This window comes from Chelonia mydas, chromosome 3 (genome assembly GCF_015237465.2).
Source record: "Chelonia mydas isolate rCheMyd1 chromosome 3, rCheMyd1.pri.v2, whole genome shotgun sequence".
Lineage (NCBI taxonomy): Eukaryota > Metazoa > Chordata > Testudines > Cheloniidae > Chelonia > Chelonia mydas.
Genome location: NC_057851.1, coordinates 29,371,442 through 29,388,528, shown reverse-complemented (window position 1 = coordinate 29,388,528; position 17,087 = coordinate 29,371,442). Strand labels below are relative to the sequence as shown.

General features: G+C 47.5%; 1 protein-coding gene across 4 annotated transcripts in view; it reads right to left on the bottom strand.

The window, feature by feature from the left end:
* The window catches only part of CYS1 (cystin 1), a 40,490-nt gene extending 25,706 nt beyond the window's left edge, over window positions 1–14,784 (bottom strand). For 2 of the 4 annotated variants that reach the window (XR_006289370.1, XM_043542262.1), the window contains exons 1-2: window positions 14,043–14,784; window positions 1,680–1,735 (exon numbers count right to left, since the gene is read on the bottom strand). Coding sequence is in view for 3 of the 4 variants with exons in the window: in XM_043542262.1 (XP_043398197.1) it covers window positions 1,680–1,735; window positions 14,043–14,438 (452 nt within the window). In the remaining variant the exon portion in view is untranslated. The remainder of the gene's footprint in view (window positions 1–1,679; window positions 1,736–14,042) is intronic. The other 2 variants (XM_037894069.2, XM_037894070.2) reach the window with 2 other exon arrangements.
* Window positions 14,785–17,087: the final 2,303 nt, after the last annotated feature.

Sequence of the window (17,087 nt, the reverse complement as noted above, 5' to 3'; positions counted from 1 at the left end):
CATGCTACACTGAGTGCAATAAACAGGATAGCCCCCACTCTGCTGCTGGGCTTCTGCCTGCATTCTTTCCTACAGCTACCTAGGTTAATGATAGGGTTTTTGTTTAAATCAAGACGTTTTGATTATAGTTTAGTTTAAAGGTGTTAAAGAATGGCAAGTGTACCTCGCCCCCTTTCCACTCCCCTTCCAAACTCCCTCTCGAAACTCCTTGTTAGCAGCCCCTGTTCGCAAAGCTTTATCACCGCTTTACAGAGGAAAGGTTATCAGCCCATTTACAGACTGGAGGTTTAGTGACTTGTTCTGATTACCCGGGAAGCCTGTGAGTGAGCCAGGAATTGACCATGTCTCCTGTGCCCTGGTCTAGTGCACTACTCCCTAGATCACCCTTCCTCCCCAGGGCCCTGCCCAGGTGCTGGAAGGTCCAATGGATTGCTGTCCTAAGGATGAGGACCTTCCAAAGGCCACATGACCCATCTCCCTTCCTCTGCACCCAAGAGTGTCCAGGTCTGAAACTCAGTGCTGTGCTCCAGCTGAAACTTGGCTCTCCTAAGGGAATGTGACATGTGGGGTGCAGGGGAGTGTGTGTGTGGAATTTCTTCTGACTCCACTCCCCTTTCCTGCAGACCTCCAGATATCCACAGCACAGGAGCCCTCCTCAAGTGTACCTAGGAGGTGTGCAGGGATAGTCTTCTCTTCCTGCTGATCTCTGCTCCCTTCCACATGCACCCATTACAACCTCTACTCCCACCTCATGCCCTCCCTGCAGAGGTTCCCATTGCAGGGCCTTGTGCACTGGTGCACCTCGGTCCATCTTATTCTCTGCCTGTGGCACACAACAGTCTATTCTCTGGTGGGCTTTGATACTTTGGCCTCATTTCATTTGTTGGATCTAGTGTGCAGGTGCTGGCTGGTGTTGGTGGCCTGTGACATACAGGAGGTCAGACTAGATGATCTGGCATCCTTCTGGCCTTAAATTCTCTGAGATCTTTCAGAGTAGCAGCCGTGTTAGTCTGTATCCGCAAAAAGAAAAGGAGTACTTGTGGCACCTTAGAGACTAACAAATTTATTTGAGCATAAGCTTTCGTGGGCTAGAACACACTTCATCAGATGCATGGAGTGGAAAATACAGTAGGCAGTTATAAATACACAGCACATGAAAAAATGGGAGTTGCCTTACCGAGTGGGGGGTCAATGCTAACGAGGCCAATTCAATTAGGGTGGATGTGGCCCATTCTCAACAGCTGACAAGAAGGGGTGAGTATCAACAGAGGGAAAATTACTTTTTGTAGTGACCCAGCCACTCCCAGTCTTTATTCAGGCCTAATTTGATGGTGTTAAGTTTGCAAGCTACACTGAGCTGCTTTAAACAAATCATTTCTACCTTTTTCAGGCTTATTTTCACAAACTTTACTAGCCAACAATTCATCAGTTACCAAGACTGTCCCCTTCCTTCTTCAGTTAGGGCTTTAACCTGAGCTGAGATACTTGGGAAGCAGCAGTGAGGGTGTGGGGGCTCCAAAGGGACGTGTGGTGGGGTACAGAAGAGGAAGGGGCCTTCTCTACCCTGAGACACACAATATGTGATAAAGTGATTTGCTACTGTCACACCCTGGTGCTAAAGATGTAATGTGAAAGGAAGATGTGCCTTTCTGTCAAATGTCACATTGAATGCTACTTACTCACTCGCCGAGTTGTTGTTGTTCTCTGGGTCCTGTGTACTCCTTGTTAAGGAGGCCTAGAAAAGAATAAACGGAGCAGTGCTGTCATATTTGAAATAAAACATTTGCAAATATATAGCTACCTTTGCATGTGCAGAGCCACGTTGGCTCTGCCTTAGCACTCTATGCAACCTCAGTGAAGGCAATCGAGGTGCCCAAGGTGTAAGAAACAGGCCTGTTGTTTTTTAGTTATAAAAGCCTCGCTAGGTCACCTTCAGCATCTAAGGAGCCTGGCTGTCTTTGATCTGCAGATCTGAAATCATTAAACATTAACTAATTAAGCCTCCTAATTTCCCTGTGAGGCAGGTGAACATTATAATGCCTAGTTCAAAGATGAGTAAATTGAGGCCTAGAGTGGTGATGTATTGAAGAGAAGTTAAAAGAAAGCTGCCCTGATTCTTCTCATCTGACTAGTCTGAACATATCCCTGAGGAGAAGCACTTCCCACCACGTACAAACCAGGAACTGCTCCTACAACTGGCACTTGTAGTTACAGTTGGTATCGCTGTGCCCCTTGCTGGCACCGACTGTCTTGCTGAGAGCTGACTTTTACCTGGGACCCTTAGAAATCTTGGCCCAGGCCCAACATTCATTTTCTGTCAAAGCATGAAACTTGACTTACAGAAATCTTCATGAAAAGCTTTAATTTTTAAATTAAAGCAATTTAAAAGGACATTGGATGCAAGTGAGGGGAAATCCCACTTACAAATATTTTTTCTCCTTGTTTTCCTGCTTTGGTTAATGTACGCTTTGGGGATGTTACTGCAAAGAGCAAGTGGAGAGCAGGGTGGAACCAAGGAATGCAGGAGTAGTACAGAACACCCTCTGCAATGCTGCAGTCTTACAGTGCATTTCCATTTTTTTTTTTTAAATGGAAGCACTTCCTTCCGTGTTACTGACTATGCAGATTTGCTGTTACAGAGTGTTCATCGCACAGTGATTGCAGGAAGAAGGCTACGCTGACTGTTCATGTTTTCAGTGAGACAAGAAACGAAATGGGGGTGGTAGTGTTTCCCATTCTCAGTTCATCTTTTCTTTAATTAGAGAGAGACTGGAGCCCCACCCTCCACAGGAAACCTACAAGGGAAGACAAAGGGGAGGAAATCTCTGCAAGGTTCCCACTTGTTCTGTGGGAGGCCAGGGTTTGCTCCCCTGTGGAACAGGGTGTAGGGCCAGTGCCTAAATCCTGGGGTCCCCAGGAATCTGCATGGATCCTGGGAGAATCAATACCATTGAAGCAGAGGCCCTGTCTCTCTGAGCTGCCTGTGTTTCTAGTGATTCCTCCCCACATGCCCTGTTGTCACTTCAATCAATGTACAGGGCTTCCAGAACTAGCAGCTGCTCCTTGAGGGATCCTCACCCCAATTCCTTCTGTCTTTTTGCTCTCACAGGAGGGTGGCTTCCAATAACAGTCACACCCAGCCAGGCTAATTTGAATTTTTAATTTAATTTTTTTAAATATTGGTCCTGAATCGGCCAACCCTGTTTCCCAGAAGTTCCCCTGATTCAGGGGAAGGGTCCAGCTGACATGAAATGGACAAACCTGCATATGGTGAGCAGACTTTGGCCTTGGCTTTTATTTTCTTTGCAGGAAAATGAAAAAGTAGCTTTGTCTCCAGAGAAAGAAAGAGAAAAGGCTTTCCTTGGAAAAATGAGACTGCAAAGGGGAAAAAAATATATATAGCATAACATTAAAGCCTCCTGCCCAGCTTACAGTCTGTGATTCAGCTTTGCTTGGCTTTTTCAGGCCGAGACAGCTTGAGAGATTACTTAATGGGGTGCAGCACCTTACATGAGGGTATGCCTACAGTGGGCGTGACTGCAGCTCAGGGAGACAAACCTGAGCTACCTTTAGGCCTGGTCTACACCTAAAACGGTAGCTTGACCTATGACTGTGAGAAATGTCATGCCCTGTGCGGCATAGGGCGACTCACCCCCTCTGTAGATGCCGCTAGATCGAGGGGAGCCCACCTCTCCAGGGGGTGGAATTACTACAGCAACGGAACCACCCTTTCTGTCGCTGCAGTACGTGTCTACACTGTGCCACTGGAGCACTTGTAGTGTTGATATACCTTCAATCTAGCTAGCTTGGGTACCTGAACAGTGAAGCTACAGAAGCACGGGCTGTACAAACCTGCCCAGAAGCGTGGGTAGTTTACTCACAGGACTAACCCACGCTGAAGCAGGCACTGCCACAACTGTTCTGGTGCCCAAGCTAGCTAGATTAGCCCAGCTAGCATTATGGCTATTTGAGCTACACTCACATGCCGTGATTACAGCGTAATCATAAAAACAACAGGGAGTCCAGTAGCACCTTAAGGACTAACAGATTTATTTGGGCATAAGCTTTCGTGGGTAAAAAACCCACTTCTTCAGATGCATGGAGTGAAAATTACAGAAGCAGGTATTATTATAGTGACCCATGAAGAGAAGGGAGTTACCTCACAAGTGGAGAACCAGTGTTGACAGGGCCAATTCGATCAGGAGGGATGTAGTCCACTCCCAACAATAGATGAGGAGGTGTCAATTCCAGGAAAGGCAAAGCTGCTTTTGTAGTGAGCCAGCCACTCCCAGTCCCTATTCAAGCCCAAATTAATGGTGTTAAATTTGCAAATGAATTTTAGTTCTGCAGTTTCTCTTTGAAATCTGTTTCTGAAGGTTTTTTTGTTCAAGTATAGCTACTTTTAAATCTGTTACAGAATGTCCAGGAATCTACTTTTAAATTTGTTATAGAATGTCCAGGAATGTCAACCCTGGTTCTCCACTTGTGAGGTATCTCCCTTCTCTTCATGTGTGAGTATAATAATACCTGCTTCTGTAATTTTCACTCCAATGCATCTGAAGAAGTGGGTTTTTTACCCACGAAAGCTTATGCCCAAATAAATCTGTTAGTCTTTAAGGTACCACCGGACTCCCTGTTGTTTTCGTGGATACAGACTAACACGGCTACCCCTGATAGTGTAATCATACGTACCCTTAGCCACCTGTTTAATTCCAGTCCAGTAAGGGCTGCTCTACATACTGGTTTCCACCAAGTTAACTAAATTGAGCTCAACCCCAATTCAGTTAGATCTGTGCAACCTCCTAGCCTGAAGGCAGTTCCATGTGGATATAGCTGTGTCCATGCGAGGGGATTACACTGACTTCACTACAGCTGTTTTTTATACTGATTTAGTTACACCAGTGAAAAAAGTGTGTGCAGATAAGTTGTGAGTAATGGCTGCCTCGAGGCTGGGACAGATGTGTGGTACCTGTGACTTTGCAAATCCTTGGCCTCTCTGTTATGGCTGTTTACAAGGTAGGCAGTTGGGTGATGGTGGCACTGGTCCATTAGCAACCAAGGGCCAGATCTGTAAAGATCTTTAGGTGTCTAAAGATCTTTACAAATCCGGCCCCAGCTTCTTTCGCACAGGCCACCGGAAAGTTAGTTTTTTGTTTTGTGTTTTTGTTTGTTTGTTTTGCAATGCTCTGTTTGGACTGAGAAGACTTCCTACACTAATACGAAGCAGTCGCATGAGTCAGCGAGAGGCCCATCGGCAGGGTTGTGTGGAGAAATTGAGAATTTGCTCTGATACTTTGGCATCATCTACACAATTTATTGAAGAAAAGAGAAACCTGCTCCCCTCTGACTCTCCAAAGGGACGACGTATTGGTGGGAATGGTGTAAGGAGCAGTCTGACACCCAGGTGCTGACTTTTGGTTTTGCCAGTGGGTTCTCCTCTCTGCCTCCCCCTCTCCCCCGCTGGTTTAAGCAGTGGGCGCTGCCTTGGGTGGAAGAGGCCGAGCAGGGATGTGGCCTGAGGCAGAGCACAGGCAGGGCCTCTGGGCTGGGGGGGGGGGAGGGAAGAGGGCAAACGGAAGCAGGGCTCAGGGCAGAGCATGGGCGGAGCTGGGGACGGGGCCACAGTCCAGGCACCGGGGCCCACAAAAGATTAATTTGGCCCTGCGGGTGCTGAGAACCTTCTATTTTTTTTTCAGTGGGTGTTTGAGCCCGGAGCACCCACAGAGTCGGCACCCATGGTCTGACAGGAAGCTGCATCTCAGAGTGGAGAACCGGAGTAACCCTTCCTGTCTCTGCTGCTGTGGAACGTACCATCTTAGCACGCAGGAGATTCTCATTAGACACAAAGGGCCATAGCCACCCGCTGAACTCCTGGTGCAGGGCCGCGGGAGGAAGACAGTCTCACATCACATCATCCCTTCCACTACAGAGGACCAGAATAGCACCCAAAGAATAGGCGGCACTGTTCAGGGATGGGGAGCAGAAGGGCCCTGTGACTTGCCCCACAATAGCACAAAGCTGTTATCCCCTGCAGTAATGCCTGTGAGAAGGCTGTACTGAAAACACAGGCTGCTCTCCCTCAGGCTGAATCCCTCCCTTGGTGGACAGAGAGGGTGCAGCTCCTTGCACAAGCAGGTATGAATCTCACCCCCAGTGGTAAAGCTGCAATGAGCACTTTATTCCAACAACAGTATTAGGCCATGTCTACACTGCACTTTCATTGGTAAAACTTTTGTCACTCGGGTGTGAAAAAAATAGCCCCCTTTACTGATGAAAAGTGCCAGTCTGGACAGCGCTTTGTCAGCGGGGGATGCTCTCCCGCTGACAAAGCTACCACCCACCTTGTTGGGGGGTGGTTTTATTTTGTCGGCAGGAGAGCTCTTTTTTGCCGACAAAGAGCGGTTACACCAAGTACCTTACAGCGGCCCTGCCGTAGTGGAACAGCTGTGCCACTGTAAGGTGTGCAGTGTAGGGATAGCCTTAATCATGAGCACTGAATGGGAATATACACTTCTAGGCATTTGACTCTGCTCTTAGCTCTGGGAGAATGTAGCCAACATTCCCAGCTTCCAACATTTTCTAGGCAGGAGGATGCTGGATGTTTTAAGGGTGTGTTTAACTTATACAACAGATTTTTCCCCCTGTGGCTAACTCCTCCACACTGTGAGCTGTACATGTTATGTGGGCGGAAGAGAGAATTAATTAGTCATCAGGACTGTCTCTAGTTAGTAAAACCTGCTTCACAAAGCAAAATTAGCTGCTACCTTCCAGGGGTGCTGGAACAATTTGTATAATGGGGGTGCTGAGAGCCACTGAACCAAACTGTAAACCCTTTATATGATGGAAACCACTTCAAGCCAGAGGGTACTGCAGCACCCCCAGCACCGCTAGTTCAAGCACCTATGCTACCTCTGTAAGGACCTCTTTCAGCAGCAACACTTGTTTCCGAAGAGAAATGCGTATTAGTATATGTAGGTATCTACTACTCTGTAATCTACTGCCTCAAGAAAAGCTCTGGGAAACCGAAAAGAGAGGAAGGTAAAGTATAGTCTACACCTTCAGGTCTCCGTCCACACTTCTGTCTGCTCTCAATTCATCCCAGACGGGCAAGATGACACGCTCAGAGTGACCAGGAGAAGGAGACTATCTTAGCAGCAGTTCAGGTCATATGGCATGAGATGTCTCATCGAGTATGGCATGGAATAGACATAGAATGAAATCTAACTCCACCCTGGTGTGCTCATGTTAGTTGTAATTTGTATGGTGCACACGCAGCAGGTAATTTACATTAATGTTTTATGTGGGTTAATGTGATGCACAAGGCTTGAATATCAGTGGGTCCCTGTCCTGGAGCTAAATGAATAATCACTGGGTTGTTTGGCACCTCTCCTATTACAATGAAGTGAAAAATTAAATCATGTCAGCATCTTGTGATGCAGCTTTCAGCCTCTTTCTAGTTCTCAGCCAGACTGCAGAGCCTCCTGCTTGTTTTCTTTCCATCCTATTTCCAGGTTGGGAAGAAGGTTTTGGCACGTGGTGCTGAGTTTGGCGGGGATACAAATCATTAGAACTCAGTAGATCAGATCCATCCCTGCAGTGAAACTCCACTAAAGTCAGCATACTTACTGCAGGGGCGAATTTGGCCTAGTATGTAACCAGATGTGACATTGTGGAATGGAATCCTAGGCAATAAGTAAGGCACTCAAGGCCTGGAGAGGGGCATGTCTCACCAATCTGCAGCAGCATCCTGTGGCCAACCCAGGAGTGTTACAACAGATGCTGACAGGAGTGTCGCTCAGGAAATGAAGAAGACTATGGGGAGCTCCCAGAGAATCCTTCTTCTAAAATGTTTGAGATCTAGAATTTTTTCTGGTAAACATCCTCCTCCCCACGCTCCATTTTTTTTGCTTTAGATCAGCAATCATTTACAGTACAGAAGCAGTAAAGTGAACCAAACTCTCTGTAAAGATCAGAAAGTGATGTTGGTAGAAAACACACCCCTGCGTCCTGGTGGCCATTCTGTTCAGTTGTCAGTTTGAGTGCAGCACAGCTGTGCTGTGATTACCTAAACTCTTTGTCATTCTTTTTAGTTAAGATTACAACATGACTACCGGTTTGTTCGTCCACTGGCCAAACTGCAAACTTGTGTTAAAATTAGTGGCTTGTGTTCAGCTTGGGGATCATCAAGATCCAACTCTGGAAATTAATGACGGGAGTTGCGCAGTTTGACAAAATCTCAATTTGTTTGGATTTTCCATCCAATCATTCCCCCAGCTGTAGCTAGGAGTTGATAGATTCACAGATGTTAGAGCTGGAAAAGATCTATTTATTAGGTCATCTAGTCCATTTCCCTGCCATCGCAGGATTGTTCCCTTCAATATGTTTTCTAGTCTTTTGGTCAACAACGGACGTGACGTGAGGGCACTTTTGACCATTAGCAGTAATTTTTAAATGTTGAAAATAATATTTAATAGTGTTGAATAAAAGACATTGTTTATTTCCACTTTAAAAAGTATTTCAACAAGAAAAAGAACACTATTTAGTGCCAATGTAAAAGTATCTATAAAAAGTGTGTGTGTGTGTGTGTGTGTGTGTGTACATGTGCAATGAAAAATGTCTCTTTGGACTATCCATATGAAATACAGAGCATAAATAAGATTCAGCTAACCAGCCACAAGGTGACACTGTTTCACACAAATTTACAGAAAGGGCACTTATCTGGATGTAAAAAGTATACACTACCTTTCTGACTAAATCAGATTTTTGAAAGTACATTACAATCCATTGGACTATGACTACTAAGTATTGTATACTACTATTAACTATACCATCCCATATGCAGTGCTATAATGTAATCACTATATGTCTCTATTAAGTAGGTGCTACTATAACTCTGCAAAAAGCTATTTAAAAAACCAGATTGCTTGCACATTTTTCCATGTTAGGAAGCCAGGAGCGTGATGAATGAGGCCACGGCAACACAGTCCTTCCTGGTTTCCATAGAGAGCGGCCACCACGTACTGTACTATGGCATCTTTTGTAAAACCACAAATATTCTTTTTGAGCTGAGCAAAGAAAAGTGAGACAGAAAAACAAGAGTGATTGCTCAGGCTCTAGATGGGTGAGTGGGTGGCTGAAATTAAATGGAAGTTTCAAAAGGAATGGTGACTGCTGTCAGAGTGATCCAGGGGTCCCAAAAGAATAAGACTCAGGAGATTTGGGTTCTATTCCTAACTCTGCTGCTAGCCTCAGTTTCCCCATCTGTATAATCAGAATAATACTAGTCCATGTATGAGAACTGCTTTGAAATTTCAGATGAAAATGCTTCGTGCTCCAGGTTCCAAAGGAAAAAAACCCTGACCTAACCTGTGAGTTAATTCTCTTTGCAAAGCCCCTGTAATTTTGTTTCTCTTCAAATGACTTGGGAGGGGATGAGAGTGCTTTTGTCAATTGTGTTAGCTAATTGAGTTAGGTTAACATAATTGAAAACCCTTCTTTCCACCTGTGTAGATACAAGCTGACATCTTTGAAGTCCTGGTAGCTGATCATGTTGTATCCTAGCCTCCCGATTAGTCTAAGCCAATGGTGCACAAGCCTCTGTCCATGGGTGCCTCCAGCCGACTGGGGTGTTTCTTGTGGCTCCTCACTTTCTGCAGAATGTATGCTGTAATTTAAAAGTATTCTGTTTGAACCAATGCAGATCTGTCTTAGGGCTAGACTGTGCCCTCCTCTCCTACCCTGAGTACCACCTTACTCTCCAAGGTGTTGTCATCATGCAGGTCTCATCATAAGTCAGAGGATCAGAATCTTGCCTATTGTGAGTCTGTAGAGAGTTAGCCTGAAACTATTGCTTTGAGAGATGTGAACTGACCCTGATTTATCTCAGTGTGGTGCTAACCCTGAAGCCTAATGATGATAGTGTAGATGTCAACATTCTTCACTAATATTTAAGTGAAATATCCAATTGATATGAATAGCCACTAGGGCTGGATATCAGAAATTCTAGAAAAGATATGAAAAAGACTAATACCTTTAGAATACACCTTACTTGAACATAACTGTGAAGGAGAGGTGTACTGGCAAAAGTGGGTTGGAGAGGGCAGAAAGCTACTGGGTTTGATAGATAAATCCTGCAAGGAGTTTCAGCAGCATCTTGTAAAAGGCTAAAAATAGTGCATGGTATCACATAGCAGTATGTGCTGTATCCACTTAGACCTAGTTAGATGAATTCAGACATGTCTGCTACAACCTTAATTCTTCAATTCTTGGACCTTTATTGATTTGTCAGTTCAGCATTTTCTTAATACCTACTCTTATGCATTAACTTTCTCTGGTTTATCTTTATTAAAAAAGTAACCCTGTTCGTCACCTGTCATGACTTACTGTAGTTTGCCAATTTATGTTATCAATAAGAATATACAGAATATTAAAAATGTAGTTACTTAAAAATAACCCTACACATAGCAGCCAAATTTCAACTGAGCTGTCTTATTTTTAAAAACACCACAATCAATATTTGAGTGCACATATTGGAACAAAAATGTGGAGCTGTATCCTCTAGCCCTTACATAAGTAAAGATTAACTAGTGAAGTCAGTGGGATTGCTCATGAGTGAGAATTACTTAGGTGAGTAAAAGTTCTAGGATCAAGTGAGTGTGTTTGAGTTATAAGAGCAAAGAAAAGATATTAAACCTCTATTTTTTCACGATGTCTAAATACGACTTCGCTTTGAGGTTTGTCTTTTTATATGTGCCCATGCTGATCGTTGACAAAATAACTACTCTGTTAGGAAATTATATCAAAGTTATCATTATCCCTTGCAAAAACAGAGTTTTACAATGGAAATACGAATATAATCTTAAAGTGAGACTGTCAGGGCTTTAAGCTTCCATTTAGCCTAACCTAAAAGTTGTTAGGCATCTGATGGGGAAAGTCCTCTGAATTCTAAATATTTGTTACTATTTTTTAATCTATCAGTGTATTCCCACAATTTTTGTAGTCCCTCCTGCAGCAGCATCTAACAGACAGATCACTGTTCTTGGTGCCCTTGGTATCCTACTAAGGTGACACAGAAGTTGAAGTTAATGTTGTCTTCGTTGGATAGGAAGAAAGCCCTGCTAATTTCAGTTCTAGTCACAAGAAAAGTCTTTAGTTGCTGTATAGAATAAAACTGAGGTGTTGGTTGTTTTTTTTCAGATGGCACCATTGTTGCTGCAGTGAACTGGCAAACATTAAAAGGTCCTGTATCTATATATATGGTCAGGTTCCAAACTATTGCTTACATGACTGAACAAAAGAAAAAATCTGAGCTGTGCCAGATGCTTTATTTAATGACACTGGGATACTTTTACAAGGAATTAATCGAAGGAGGAAAAAACCTTTAATGGAGCACAGAAAACTGAGACTGGCATGACCCTTTCATGATTATATTTCCCCTAAAAGAGATAAGGAATTTGGGAAAGAGCAACAGAAATGATAAAAGGGCTGCAGGAAATGATTTGTCAGGAAAGATAAAAAGAACTGACTATGCTATAGCTTGGCAACCACTGGCTACGTAGATTGATATTACAGTGATAGACTTTTCTAACGTACACAGGGCCTAAGTCGAGAACCGGCAACGGAAAGAGAACTATCTAGGGCTTACCCCACAACTTTAGCAGAAGGGGCTACAACTAGGAGTAAACGGATAAAATTAAAAGAAAGGGCGAATTAAGCTATGCAACTGTCTCCACAGAAAGGGGAGAGCTCTATAGGTTGGGATGCTGATCTGTAGACGTTATAGGAACCAGTTCTGTATTGAACTCAAGGAACTGGGCTGGCTGGGACACCCCTCCCAAGGAGGCAGGCTAGCTGGGACTCCCAGAAGGGATTAAATAGAAAGGAACCTGCAAGGGAAATGGGTTAGCTGGGTGATAGGTTATAGGGGGAGTCCTAAGGGGGTCAGGCTGGCTGGATCCCTGGGCATTGGGTTAGAATGGGAGTCCAAGTGAGGAATGGGGCTAGGTGGATCCTCGGGGCAATGGGCTAGATGGGATCCTGGAGGGATGGGGCTCACTGGATCCCAAGGGCATGGGGCCCTAGGGTATGGGCCAGAGGGGACACCAGGGGCGGGATGGGCTGTCTGGAACCTTCACTGCACTGGGCAGCACAGTATGGGGAGGAGGTGACCAGCCCTCTGTGAAGAAAAAAGTGGTTCATGACTATTTAGAAAAGCTGGACGAGCACAAGTCCATGGGGCCGGATGCGCTGCATCCGAGGGTGCTAAAGGAGTTGGCTGATGTGATTGCAGAGCCAATGGCCATTATCTTTGAAAACTCATGGTGATCGGGGGAGGTCCCAGATGTCTGAAAAAAGGCTAATGTAGTGCCCATCTTTAAAAAAGGGAAGAAGGAAGATCTGAGGAACTACAGGCCAGTCAGCCTCACCTCAGTCCCTGGAAAAATCATGGAGCAGGTCCTCAAGGAACCAATTCTCAAGCTTTTACACGAGAGGAAAGTGATCAGAAACAGTCAGCATGGATTCACCAAGGGAAGGTTATGCCTGACTAATCTAATCGCCTTCTATGGTGAGATTACTGGTTCTGTGGATGAAGGGAAAGCAGTGGATGTATTGTTTCTTGACTTTAGCAAAGCTTTTGACACGGTCTCCCACAGTATTCTTGTCAGCAAGTTAAAGAAGTATGGGCTGGATGAATGCACTATAAGGTGGGTAGAAAGTTGGCTAGATTGTCAGGCTCAATGGGTAGTGATCAATGGCTCCATGTCTAGTTGGCAGCCAGAATCAAGCGGAGTGCCCCAAGGGTCGGTCCTGGGGCCGGTTTTGTTTAATATCTTCATAAATGATCTGGAGGATGGTGTGGATTGCACTCTCAGCAAATTTGCGGATGATACTAAACTAGGAGGAGTGGTAGATACGGTGGCAGGTAGGGATAGGATACAGAGGGACCTAGACAAATTGGAGGATTGGGCCAAAAGAAATCTGATGAGGTTCAACAAGGACAAGTGCAGAGTCCTGCACTTAGGACGGAAGAATCCCAGGCACTGCTACAGACTAGGGACACAGTGGCTAGGCAGCAGTTCTGCAGAAAAGGACCTAGGGGTGACAGTGGACGAGAAGCTGGATATGAGCCAACAGTGTGCTCTTGTTGCCAAGAAGGCTAACAGCATTTTGGGCTGTATAAGTAGGAGCATTGCCAGCAGATCGAGGGACGTGATCATTCCCCTCTATTCGGCTGGATCCCAGGGCGATGGGCCCCGGGGGGGGAAGGGCTGGCTGGATCCCAGGGCGATGGGCCCTGGGGGGACGGACTGGCTGGATTCCAGGGTGATGGGCCCCGGGGGGACGGGCTGGCTGGATCCCAGGGCGATGGGCCCCGGGGGGACGGGCTGGCTGGATCCCAGGGCGATGGGCCCCGGGGGGGACGGGCTGGTTGGATCCCAGGGCGATGGGCCCCGGGGGGGACGGGCTGGCTGGATCCCAGGGCGATGGGCCCCGGGGGGGGCGGGCTGGCTGGATCCCAGGGCGTTGGGGCCCGGGGGGGACGGGCTGGCTGGATCCCAGGGCGATGGGCCCCGGGGGGGACGGGCTGGCTGGATCCCAGGGCGATGGGCCCCGGGGGGGACGGGCTGGCTGGATCCCAGGGCGATGGGCTCCGGGGGGGACGGGCTGGCTGGATCCCAGGGCGATGGACCCCGGGGGGGACGGGCTGGCTGGATCCCAGGGCGATGGACCCCGGGGGGGACGGGCTGGCTGGATCCCAGGGCGATGGGCCCCGGGGGGGACGGGCTGGCTGGATCCCAGGGCGATGGGCCCCGGGGGGGACGGGCTGGCTGGATCCCAGGGCGATGGGCCCCGGGGGGGACGGGCTGGCTGGATCCCAGGGCGATGGGCCCCGGCGGGGACGGGCTGGCCGGGGGGCAAGGCGCTGAGCGGGGGGGGGGACGGGTTACTTGGGCCCCCTGCCGGGCCCTGCCTCGCCTCCATCTTGCTGCCTGGGCTCCGCTCCGCTCCCGCCCCCCTGTCGGGATGGGGGTGTCACTTACCGGCTGGTCCCCTCCGGCGGCCCCGCTGCCCCGGCCGCTCCCTGCTGCCGCCGCCCCTGGGTGGCGGTCGTGGCCGGCCCAGGAGTCCCCGGCGGGCCCCCGGCGGGGCGGGCCCGGGATGGGGGCAGCCGGGCCCCGGGCCGTGGGGGGCAGCGCGCCCGGCTCCTCGCACTCAGCCAGCACCTCCTCCAGCAGCTCCCAGTCCGAGTCCTCCGCCGGCCCGCCCGGCTGCGGCCGCCGCAGGCTGGTGCTGGGCAGCTCCGTGGGGGCGGGCGCCTGGCTGCCCCGGGCCTCCTCGCCCTGCCCGCTGGGGGCGCTGCTGCTTCTGCCCCGCCTGCCGGGACGGTCCGCGGCGGGGCTGCAGCTCCGCTTCCTCCTGCTGCTGCCGCTGCCCATGCTGCCGCCGCTGCCCCCGGGCGGGGGGTGCTGGCGGGGCCTCCTAACGGGGTGACTCGCCCGGCCGGGATTCCAGAGGCCAGCAGCTGCCGCTGCCTCGGAGCATCCCGGCTGCTGCTGGGGCAGGAGAGGCTGATCCCGGATCCCCTCTCTCCCCTTCCCGCCTCCCCCTTGTTTGCTTTGAGGGACCTTAGAAGTGAAGCGACTAACTCCTCCAGGGGACGGTCCAGCAGTGGCAGTCAGTGAGCACAGGAGCAGCAGCCTGGGAACCTGCCCTCCCAGCTGCGAGGAAAGGAAATCGGCTGTTTGGAAGCTGCGAATCCCAAGAATTTACCCTCAAGAAGGAACCAACTGGGTGTAACCTCGCTGTGAATGTGTGTGTGTGTGTGTGAACATGGAGCCAGTTCAAAAACATCCTGGAAAAAAAATCTCAAAAAAGGAAATACCACAAAGCAGTGCTCACAACTTCAATCTGCTGTTGAGCTTAGTCTGTGGAAACCATGACAAATAAACATGGATTTTTTTTTATTTGTGTGTGTGTGTGTGTGTGTGTGTGAGAGAGAGAGAGAGAGAGAGAGAGAGAGAGCGAGCGAGCCTGGACTATAAAGTGAAAGGAGAGAGGAACTCAAAGCAAAAACTTTAGATTCAAACTTAAACTTAGTCCCGAGAAATATGGCCCTTTCCTCTTCACTCTTCCCCCAGCACAATGTTTTCATATTCTCTGATGCTTTCAAATTCAGTTACTTTAAGGGCAGGACAAAAATCAAGCTATCTATACAACATATTTGGACTCTTGAACATAACCAGGACACTGGTCAGATTAATTACAGAATAATTATGGATTTTGGACTGTAGGAAAGGATTGTGCTCTTTCGAAATTGCCCTTTCTAAAATGTGAATCAGATAATTACTAAAAAGCCAATCAGACTGAGAAAATAAGATCACACAGTAACTCATAAAAAGGGTGTAGTATAAATTACAAATCAAAATATGCATTGATTCTTGGTTCACATTTCTCAAGGGGACAATAAATTGTTTCATATTATCTCCTTTTTAAATATGTGCTGTGTTTCACACCCCAGATGCATAAGATCTAGCCAAAACCTCATACTTTGGCTTCATATGGCTGTTATAGATCTCCAGATGGATAGTGTACAGGCTAGTCATACAAATTCTTCTTAAGCCTGATCTGCCCTAGCAAATTGACCATTACGAAAAATGGTTTTCAGTAGCAGCTCATCTGAACTGGTATAAAAAATGGGCTTACACTACACAAAACAATGTCTAATCCTGTTACAACCTGGCCCCGTCCTCACTTTTGGATAGACACCAGTCCATAATAAGCAGACCCAAATCCTGCCCCAGGTGCTTCTAAGCCCCTCTGAGTCTGGGTAGTGACTGGTATGGTTCCCAGTTCTGGGTCTGTCAGGCATACTCCCAGGAGCACACCCCATGTTTGACACCCTTTTAGAGCAGTGGGATCCCACAGTTCAGCTACCTCTATCCTCCAGGCCAATGACCCAGCTCTCCTGAGTCCCCAATTATTTAGATATGTTCCCTTCCATTGATCACCTGGCTCTGGGAACTCTGATTTCTCGTTAAACCCTTCAGGGCCAACATGGCAGGAAAGCAAGGGAACACAGGCCTAGCAAAGGAATTTCTTAACCACAGACACTTTACTCTTAGGCTATGTGTACACTGCAGACCTTACAGTGGCACAGCTGAACCGCTGCAGCTGCACCACTGTAAGTTCTCCCATGCAGATGCTCTATGCTGGCGGAAGAGAGCTCTCATGTCGGCATAATTAAACCACCCCCAGTGAGTGGTGGTCACAATGTCAGCAGGAGAGCGTCTCCCACCGACATGGCACTGTCCACAGCTGCGCTTCTCTTGGTGAAACTTATGTCGGTCAGGGTGTATTTTTTTCACACACTCCTGATCGAAAAAAGTTTTACCAACAAAAGTGCTAGTGTAGACATAGCCTTAATAAAACACATGAGAGAGTTACAGAATCTTTGAAAAACAACAAAACCCAGAACTCACTCTGGATGCCTGGGTTGGGTCAGTGTCTTTAGGCTAGGCAGCCCTTCCTACCTTCTCTCTCCTTAGTCTGATCTTATATGAGATCAAACATAATGAACGCTAATATAGAAAATCGCTATTGATAAAATCTCTATTTAGAATATAGAAGTAGAATGAAAGATCTAACTTGTGTCAATGTATAAATTATAAGGGTAGAAAGTGGACCTCTATTTATGTGGCCAAATCCTATAGCTCTCTCTCTCTGTCCAAACACCCATTGACTCACATGAGAGTTTTGCTCATAGACTCATAGACTTTAAGGTAAGAAGGATCATCATTATCATCTAGTGAATCTGACCTGCACATTCCACAGAACCTCACCCCACTTCTGAAATAGACCCCTAACCTCTGGCTGAGTTACTGAAGTCCTCAAATCATGGTTTAATGACTTCAAGTTACAGAGAATTCACCATTTACATAGTTTAAACCTGCAAGTGACCCATGCCCCATGCTGCAGAGGAAGGCAAAAAGCTTGCCAGTCTGACTGGGTGAAAAATTCCTTCCCGATCCCAAATATGGCGATCGGTTCGACCCCGAGCATGTGGGCAGGACCAGTCAGGCAGATAC